The sequence below is a fragment of the Sminthopsis crassicaudata genome, chromosome 2 (assembly GCF_048593235.1).
Source record: "Sminthopsis crassicaudata isolate SCR6 chromosome 2, ASM4859323v1, whole genome shotgun sequence".
NCBI classification, from domain to species: Eukaryota; Metazoa; Chordata; class Mammalia; order Dasyuromorphia; family Dasyuridae; genus Sminthopsis; species Sminthopsis crassicaudata.
The window spans coordinates 599,229,943-599,239,801 of NC_133618.1; the positions used below are offsets into that span (position 1 = coordinate 599,229,943).

The 9,859-nt window shown below is 43.1% G+C and overlaps 1 protein-coding gene across 10 annotated transcripts in view; it reads right to left on the reverse strand.

Annotated features, from left to right (window-relative positions):
- Positions 1-9,335, reverse strand: part of ATE1 (arginyltransferase 1) — a 163,794-nt gene extending 154,459 nt beyond the window's left edge. For 4 of the 10 annotated variants that reach the window (XM_074295766.1, XM_074295764.1, XM_074295762.1 and 1 more), the window contains exons 1-3: positions 8,850-9,335; positions 8,318-8,641; positions 396-459 (exon numbers count right to left, since the gene is read on the reverse strand). In XM_074295766.1, the coding sequence (XP_074151867.1) occupies positions 396-459; positions 8,318-8,402 (149 nt within the window). In that variant the 5' untranslated portion in view covers positions 8,403-8,641; positions 8,850-9,335. Of the gene's footprint in view, positions 1-395; positions 460-7,884; positions 8,126-8,317; positions 8,706-8,849 lie in introns of those variants that run through there. The other 6 variants (XM_074295760.1, XM_074295759.1, XM_074295761.1 and 3 more) reach the window with 4 other exon arrangements.
- Positions 9,336-9,859: the final 524 nt, after the last annotated feature.

Consider the following 9,859-nt stretch of genomic DNA (forward strand, 5'->3'; position numbering starts at 1 on the left):
ACACTGGACTTTCCTTATCTAAGAGTTTCCTATGCTACTAAAGTCACAGGTCTAGTCCCGATTCTGATTTTAAAGTCTTATTGATGACTTGGTTTTTACACTACAAATTTCTAAAAGATCAAGATCACTCCCAACTGAACTGAATTGCTAAATAAAAAACAATTCTAACCAACATATCTAGGACATTCTGAACAATATCCTAGTCTGTCTTCCATCTCCCCCTCCATGATCTAATAAGGCATGTGTTCTTTTGAACTGATCAAAATTAGACACTACAATCAGGTGCTAAGAAAGTTTATCTCTGCAGCAACGTAAATGTATAAATTCTATTAAAAAAAACAACCAACCAACAACTAACCACAAGGCTTGAAAGTATCTGTATTAGGTGGTTTTACCTTCGCCATCCACGGTCTATAAGATCTTGATAATCCTGAACTGTCATTGAATGTGCCCACATGCCTGTTATCAACAAAAAAATGGCAAAGTTAGTAATGAATTTCAACAAATTAGGCTTTTTTAAAGTATAAACTATATAAAAAATAAATCCATAATTTTTAATTATGAAAACAAATATCAATAGCAAAATATGAATGTTTAATCTTGGGAATTAGTTTATCCAATGACTTCACTTATTAGTATTAACCTTTATACTATTACTTCATACATGAACAAATACATTTATGTGCCACACATAGTGCTAGGAGTTGTAGATACAAAGACAAAAAACAAAAACAAAAACAAAAACAAAAATCCAGCCTCTCAAGGAGCTTGTTTCATCAAATGTTAGGTTCTTACTAAGTGCTAATGAGATAATGAGATACTAGGTTCTTACTAAGTGCTAAGTCGGGTACTCAACAATTCTCTAGTTCTGCCCTTTAAGGGGAGTTTTACCCCTCTGAACTTCTGGGGAGGAGCTTACATGTTTAAGAGCAGCAAATTCATTGGTTGAAGTATTTCTCCCACAAGCCCAAGTTATTCCATGCCCATTCTCCAGGAGGATAAAATAAGAAGTTAGAGTCTGGAAAGTCAGTTCTGGATTGGGTCAAGGAGAAGACAACACGTGGATTTGCAAGTGAAGAGGACAGAGAAAAAGATTCACAGAGAAAAGCTGCCTCCCAGAGAAGGATTACAACTGAGAGAAGATCAGAACTTTACAATTTGGCGCCCAATGTGGGGCAAGGATTTTTGCTTATCCTGACAAGGACTTATTCTGAGCCCTTCAGAGGAGCTAGCCTGGACCTTCACAATCAAGGATTTATCTCTGACTCATTTTGCAAAAAAAGGTACCTGATCTGATTCTCTTTCATTTTCTAAAAATGTCTAGGTTGTTTCCATATCTGAATGAGAAACACTTTGGCTAACAAGCCATCATTATTCATCCTGGTATGTCTTAGGTATGTCTAGAATCAGGAGGACCTGAGTTCAAACAACCTCAGACACTTAACACTTCCGAGGTGTGACCCTGAGCAAATCACTTAACTCCAATTGCCTTGAAAACAAATAAAAAAGAATAGTCAATGCCACTGTGGCAGTCTTATCACTGCCTTAGGCCCTCTGGTTTATGTCAACCCAGAAGCTTGTCTACAATGTGTAAGAATGCCCCAATACTACCTAACATAGAGGGGACACAGGGAAAGTCAATAAGCCAAACAGATTTCCCCAAAACTATTAAGTTCTGATATAAAGTACCCCTTTGCTCTTTTATACTTCTTCCCCTTAGCTTTGACAGCCATCAGGAAAAATCCTTTTTCTTTTCTGCCCACTAACCTACTCCAGGTGACATAGAATCCATTGGGGCATTAGCTAACCTGGCCAGAACAAATGCTACAGGTGCCACTTGTCCCATTCCCACAACTTTCTTACCAATTCTTCTTCTACCTTCTCTCTGTCCCCCAGACTCCTCTCCATTGATTTTCTTTTCTTTTTTTTTTTAATTAATTTTATAATTATAACATTTTTGACAGTACATGTGCAAAGATAATTTTTTACAACATTATCCCTTGTACTCCCTTCTGTTCCGAATTTTCCCCTCCTTCCCTCCACCCCCTCCCCTAGCTGGCAGGCATTCCCATACATATTAAATATTTTATGGTATGTCCTAAGTACAATATATATCCTAGGTACAATTTTGTGGTTGTTGTTGTTGTTGTTGTTGTTGCAAAGGAAGAATTGGATTCGGAAGGTAAAAATTAACTGGGGAGAAAAACAAAAAATGCTAACAGTTTACATTCTTTTCCCAGTGTTCCTTCTCTGAGTGTAGCTGATTCTGTCCATCGTTGATCAATTGGAGTTGGATTAACTCTTCTCTATGTTGAATATATCCACTTCAATCAGAATACATCCTCATATAGTATTATTGTTGAAGTGTATAATGATCCCCTAGTTCTGCTCATTTCACTCAGCATCAGTTGATGTAAGTCTCTCCAAGCCTCTCTGTATTCCTCCTGTTGGTCATTTCTTATAGAACAATAATATTCCATAACATTCATATACCATAATTTACCCAACATTTTCCAGTTTCTAGCCACTACAAAAAGGGCTGCCACAAACATTTTGACACATACAGGTCCTTTCCCTTCTTTAGTATTTCCTTGGCATATAAGCCCAGAAGTAGCACTGCTAGATCAAAGGGTATGCACAGTTTGATAACTTTTTGGGCATAATTCCAGATTGCTCTCCAGAATGGTTCTCTCCATTGATTTTCACAATCTACTCCTGAGGAAGGTAATCCACAGCCCATTCCCCATATCCCAAGAATAGAGGGCAGGTTCCACTACAGTTCCTCTACTAGCCTTAAAAGTGATATGACTATTCATATTATTCTAAGCAGGAAGTCAATTCTTCCAGTAAGAAGAACATTTAGAACTTATTTGCCTTGCCTCTGTGTCCTAAAGTCTTCTGGGCCCTATTTTTTTTCCCTGACACTCAGCCACAGTATGCTAAAACACTTGCCACTGGGCCTGATCAACTGCTCCACCTCTACATCTCTAGGACTCTAGTCTTCTCCATCCATTACAAAGCTGAATTCTCTTCTCTACATTATCTTCCCCTAATATCCTGAGAATTCTTTGAGCAAAAGAACTGTCACACCTTTCTATTTCTATTGAGCATTTTGCACGTCATTTTTCTGCCATAATAATATAGGCACAACACCCAAGATGGCATGCACTAGTACCAATGGAAAAGGAAATCTTGCAAGAGGCTCCTACAACCATGAGCAGTATCTCTTGAACAACAATATTAAAGGGGGACTTATTTACAACTGACACATATGCCACCTGCACAAGAGAACATTGCCATCCTTATGACAATCTTTGTCTTGTTGAAATGTCACAGGATTCTGTATTTCAAGCTACCATCTGACTCACCATGGTATTTCCTCCTAGTGATTCACCTACGTGGGCTCTCAAGACTGCCTCAGAAAGAGGTCTCCATAATTGATAATCAAATTTTGAAAGATTTCAAAGTAGGGTAAACGTTCCTTGCCTGTCATTCACCGGTACCTGGGTTATCTACACTGTTATACCCACACATTTAAAGCAGAACTTGATCTAATTCCTTCTGATGACAAAGTATGCCAAATAATAATAATGATAATGATAATAAAATGCTACACTCAGAAGTTTTCACCTTTATGTGTCACCAAATTTCAAAGAAAAGAAGAACAACCTGTTCAAGAAGAGTGGAATTTTGGGATCTAAGGTCAAATACCAAGTTCAAATTCAAATAAACAGATCCTCCACTACAGACAGAAATAGGAGTAATATACTATCTGGATTAGAACAGTTATGAATCAAAAGACTGCATGTGGTAGTTAACTAAAAATATCAACTAAAATGAAAAAGAACCCAAGAAAGCATCAATCATTTTCACAGCAGGACCGAAAAGGGGAGGACAACACATAAAGTGAGATATTAACAAAACAGCTCATGTATACAATGGAGACAGCAGAAAGTGTAATGCATTTTGCTCTACTACTACCAGCCTATAGGACTAGAAGTATAGCTAATAAGATTCCTAAAGATAAGAATAGTAACTAATATAATACAAACTAAGACTTCAGTTATAATGTATAGAAGATAGTTAAAAAGTTTGGACTTCATGCAAGCAATAGAAAGTAAATGAAAGATTTTTAAAAGTCAAATAACAAACAAAACCACTTTTATAAAGATTGATTCAGTCAGTGGTTCATAAAATATAATATAAAATCCTGGTAAGAAGACATGCTTAAAGTATTGAGTATTATGCTTGGGGAAAAAGAAAAAAAAGACAAGAACAGTCAAAGGACCCAAATTAACCTTGACTCTGTAATTTTCAGTAAGTCTACAAGTATAACTTCTACAAGCCTCAGTTTCCACACTTGTAAAAGGAAAACATTAGGACAGAGAGCTAAGTTCCTTTACAGTTCTAATCTATGGTGTTCAGAGTAGTGGCAGAGGAAGACACACAGCAAGAGTTCCCATTTGTCTCTAGGATAAAATACCAACTGTTCTACTAGGTATTTAAAGTCCATAATCTTGTCTCCAGCTACCTTTCCTCCCATTCCTCCCTGCAGCCACAAAGGCCTCCCTGTTTTTCTCCTAACTGTTGCATTTCCTACCACTGGACCCTTGCACAAGTGGCCTTTGTGTCTCTTTACATCTTTCTGCTCACATCTCGACCACCCTGGACAGGCCCTCATCACTTCTTATCCAAGTCATACAACAGCCTTCCCATTAGCAGGCCTGCAGTCAGATTCTCTTCTCCAATTCAGCTCCTAACAGACATTACTAAAGTATATAGCCTCTTCACTGTGTCCTTGCTGAAGAAACATCAGAGAATTCACACTATCCTTCAGATACAAATACATCTTGGCATCTGCAATCTTTCATAAGCTGGCTGCATGTTGCCTTTTCATGATGATTACACACTATATGGTCAGCCCTAACCTCCAATTTCACCAAATTGGTCTACTTCCTTTGGCAACAATCCTCCTCCTTTCTCCATTCCTTTGCACCAGGTGTCCTCCATCTTGGAAGATTCTGCTTCAACTCCACCTCTGGCATCCCCTTAGATTCCTTCTGTATTTAGGTTTTTCTTGATCTACTCCGGGCCTAAATAGCTCTTTTATTCTCCTATATATACTTGTCTTCAAACATTCTGAACCCACTGCATTTCCTTGCAGGAAGAAACTCTTCACTATGTCTCTCCAGTACTGAAATGTGCCTGGCACAGACTAAGCACTTAGTGCTTATTAGGTGATAGAAATGAACTTCCTCCTCACTTCTGACTCCAAGAATCCTTAGTTCTCTTCACAAGATTCAACTCAAACGCTACCTCTGCATAAGGTCTCTTCTGATCTTTCTCCACACTCCATTACTTTCTGTTTTGTATATAGTTGTGCTTGTGCTATTTTCACCTGAGAGAACATAAGCTCCTTGGGGGCAAAGTATTTTTTCCTGTTTAGCCTCAGTGAATGGGACACACCTTAATAAATGCTTGTTGAATGAAAGGGTACAGAAAACTCACACTTCAGTCACAAGATCAAAGATCTACAAGTGGAAGATTATGGACAGGCAAGGAACCCAACTCAGCTCCTAGAGAGTAATCAAGGTCATTTGGACCACATACTTACAAGACTTGGGCCTACTCTTAGAGTCTCAGTGTTGGAAGTTTTATTCAAAGACCACACAAACCAACTTCTACTTAAAGCATAACTTTGTTTTAGACCATCACATTCATTTTCTCTTCTCTCTAGATTTTCATGACATCATGTTCTCCAGGTTTCCTCTTTCCTATTTAACCACTCCTCAGTCTCTTTTGCTGAACTTTATTCAGGCCCCATCTACTTCCATAGGTGCCTTCCAAGGTTCAGTCCTGGGCCCTCTCCTTTTCTCTATATTATATTCAGCTGGGGTTGTCATCAACTCTCATGGATTCAATTATCGTCACCATATAAACGATTCTTATATCTATTCAGCTCTACTTGTCTACTAGATATTTTGAACTGAATATCTTGTAGGCATCTTGAATCCAATATGTCCAAAATGGAACTTGTTATTTTCTCCCCCTAATTCTATCCTCTCCTAATCTAAATTACTTGAGGGTATCACCATCCTCCCAGTAAGTCCAACTAGATACCTAAGTGTGTGGTGGACTCTTCATTCTCTCACATCCAAATATCTAATAGATTGTCAAATCCTATTGTTTCTACCTTTTTAATAACTCATAAACGAGAAGCTTTTCCTGATCTTCCTAAACCTTAGTGGCTTCCCTAATATTTTCAATATATTCTTTGATCTTGTTTGCACATTTGCTGCCTCTGCTATCAGACTGAAGCGGGCTGGAGACATTCTGACAAGAGCTCATCGGGGAACCAAGGAGAGAGAGAGGCCTGTAAGAAAGCTAGCTGGACTCCAGGAAAAGATTCAGGATTTTGAAGGACACAATATAGGCTCTGGACTTTAGCTCCTGGCTGGATTTGGGATTATTGAACTGGAACTAAAGCCAGGGCTGCCTCCAGAAACTCCCCAAGAGAACGATTAAGACTTTGAGAAAAGAGAACATCACAGCAAGTATCTTTCATTAGCCCTTTATTTAACACACTTGACTTGCTTTAAGAGTTCAGATAAAAGGAAACTTCTTATCTACCCACTTGGGGACTAATGCAACATGTCTCCTCTTGTGCATGTCCCAGTTCTTACAGGTAGAAGACTCACCTCAAAGAGCTTTTGATTTATATGCAAGACAGGTAGGTGCATCAAGAACTATAAAACAAGATACATTAAGTGAAGACGTGTAAGGCACTATAAGGAAAGGAGTAAAGGTCACACTCTACGGAAGGAAAGTACCAATCAAGATACTCTCTTGATTGAAAGATGAGCACCTTCTGGCAAAGGGGCCGCAGCCCAGGAACCGCGAGAACGGTGGTGGAGCAGGGGAGCTAGCTTCCCGGTCTGTGTGGAGAAGGGACAGGACGGGGGGCGACCTCGTCCAGCCAAGACCCGGAGAGCTCTGTCGGAGAAGCCTCAGGAGCCCCACGGCGGAGGCCCCCCAGAGGGCCGGGCAAAGAATCCCTACGCTTTCTCAGGGCCACAGTCCTTCGGTCCATCCCTTCTTGATCTTTTGCTCAATTCTGCCCAATCCTAGGAACAAGCAGAAACCTAATTTTTTTTTCTAAACGAAGTCCTTCAAATAAATTCTTAAAATTGATGACACAACGCTGTCTACTAGCGAGGCGATAGAAAGGGAAAAAACAATAAAACAAACCACCCTGAATTAGGAACGTGGAACTAACTCTACATCCCCAACCGTTTATGTGCTGCCTCTGCCAGGTGACCTCAGGCGTGCCCATTTCTATAAAGTGCAGGCGCTGGGCCACAAGGCCCTTAAATATGGAAAACCCAGAAGGTCCCGTTCAATTCTGCGACTTTATGCAATGTTTCAAACCGACGCGGGAGGCTGAAGCGGACTCAAACAGGTCCGACTTCTTTTTTAAAGAGGAAAATAAAGCAAAGAGCGCTTGACCTCCAGGGACTGACGTCACCAGAGGCCGGTCTCCTCCCTTTCTGAGCGCCCGCAATCGTCAGTCAGTCAAGCCTTTATTAAGCGCCTACTGTGCGCAAGACACCGGGGCTACAAAGGGCGAAGGCCGATTCCTGGCCTTGAGGAGCTCCCAGTTTCGGCGGGGAGACAAGGGTCCAGCTGGGCGAGGAGGGCGGTTCAGGGGGCGCCGGCAGCTTGGAGGCACCCCGGAATCCGCGCGCAGGGGGCAGCCGAGCGTCCGCCCTCCGCCGCCTGTCACCGCCGCCTCGCTCTCCCCGCCCCCTGCCCGCCCCCAGGACGCCTCCCGTTAGGCCGGCACTGAAGCCGGCCCGGCTCACGGGCCCCGTTGGGCTTCCTCACCATTGGAGCGGCTTCCCGTCTCGTTTTTGCAGTAGCCGCAGCGGTAGAAGTCCTCGCCCTCGAAGTATTCCACGATGGTCGGGGAGGTTCCGGAAGCCGCGGCCATCTTCCCCGCCCCGCGGCCGCCGCAGCCGCTGACACCCCACAATGCCCCGCGCCGGAGAGCTGTGGGGCAGGCGAAGACGGGGCGGGGAGGCGGGCAAAACCACCGGTCCTCCCGAGGGACAAGCCTCGCCGGGGCTGACCGCAGCGGGCGGGGAGGGGTGACGACACTCGCGCCATATTTGGCAAGGGCAACGCGAGACTCTAGTCCGCCCCTTGAACAACGACCATCTCAGTGACGGCGAGGCTGCCGGCCGTGAGAGATGGGCCGCGGAAGAGAGCCCAAGCTGGGGAAGGGAGGAAGGGAGGGGGGAAACTGAGCCACACTCACCGCTGGACACTTTGCCTTCCGGGGCGTCGCAGTAGCCGCAGCGGTAGCCCTCCCTGGGCCCTTTGTATTCCACTACGGAGGCCATGCCCGGTCGGGGTCCGGCTCCGGGAGCGCCGCCTTCTCCCGCCGCCGGGGGGCGACTCTGTTCCAAGCCACAGCGCCCCCTGCGGGAACCTAACAAGCAGCTGAACGACCGCCGGGCTCCGGCCTAGAGCGGGGGCGGGGCCGGGGCCGAGCCTAGGCCAGCCTGCTTCTGGGCTTTTCCCCTCCTAGTAATACTTCGTGGAGCTTCTGCAGAGTCGGGTCCTCTCGCGGGAGGCTTCCCTAGAAAAGAAGGGGGGAGGGGAGCCGGGGCTGAGCATCTTGCAGGGCCTGGCCACCCGCTCTCGCAGGACGCCCGCCCGCCCAACGAGGGGCTGCGAGCTCCAGGTTCCAAAGTAGCCCCTGCCCACACGTGGCCTCGCTGGCCGCATCTGCAAAATGAGGACAATCAGAGTTCACTGAGGCAGCCAGGGAGAGCCAGGCGACCTACCTGTTGAAGATAGGATCTTAGCTGGGACTCCGAGAAAGCCGAAGAGATTGGTAGTGAGGGCAGAGAGAACTTTCCAGGCCCAGGGTAATTAAGCAGATTAATCCTTTTATTTTTTAATTTTTCATTTTTACTCTTTCTGACGGATACGGTTTGCCCAAGACTGATTTTTTTGTCTCGTCAAATCTTTTGGCAAATTTCACAATAAGTCGTTTATTTGGGGAGAGATTTTTTTACAGTTCTGTCAAGTGGAGACTTTGATCTGCCAAAGTTATGGATGAAAATGGCTTCTCCGTTACACGTTGCAAATTGACAAGTGAACGCCAAAATGCACGTTCTTTATGTCGTGCTCAAAAGAAGCATCTCAGACCTCTTCTTTTCTCATGTCATCTTGTATTCCGATCAAAATAGAATTTGAGAGCGGAGGACCTGCTGTACTGGATAAAAGGCTGGCCGTTCTCCCTCCCTGCCTCTTCACTCACTTCCCAAGGCAACCGCTCAAACATTCTCATCCCACAACTTCCCTGGAAGAAGGTACATACCATTCCGTACATTGTGTATTCACTTCAGTTTAATCAATTCCCTTTAATTCAATAAACCCATTGGATGCTACACAACGAGACATAAAAATGAAATAAAATGTAATTCTACCTTCAAGTTTTCTAATAAAAGATAGATGTACCCACCTGACTATGATAGATATTAGGAAGTGATCAAACAAAAAAAAAAAATCCAAAGTGGTGTGAGATTTCAGATTTTTATTATTAATATTGTCCTGTATTAGATTAAAGATGAGAACAGTACAGTGTCTTGTCTTTGTATCATCGATAGCCCTACTTCTTAAACTGATTTGGGACCCTCTATGGGGTCTCATAACTGAATGTGGGGGTAATGAAATTTTTTATTATTAGTTAATGTTTGATTTGTATACCAATTTTATATACTCTTGGTCACATAAAAATGCACATAAAAAAAAAAAAGGATAGAAAAAGTTTAAGCCTTGATTCATAGCA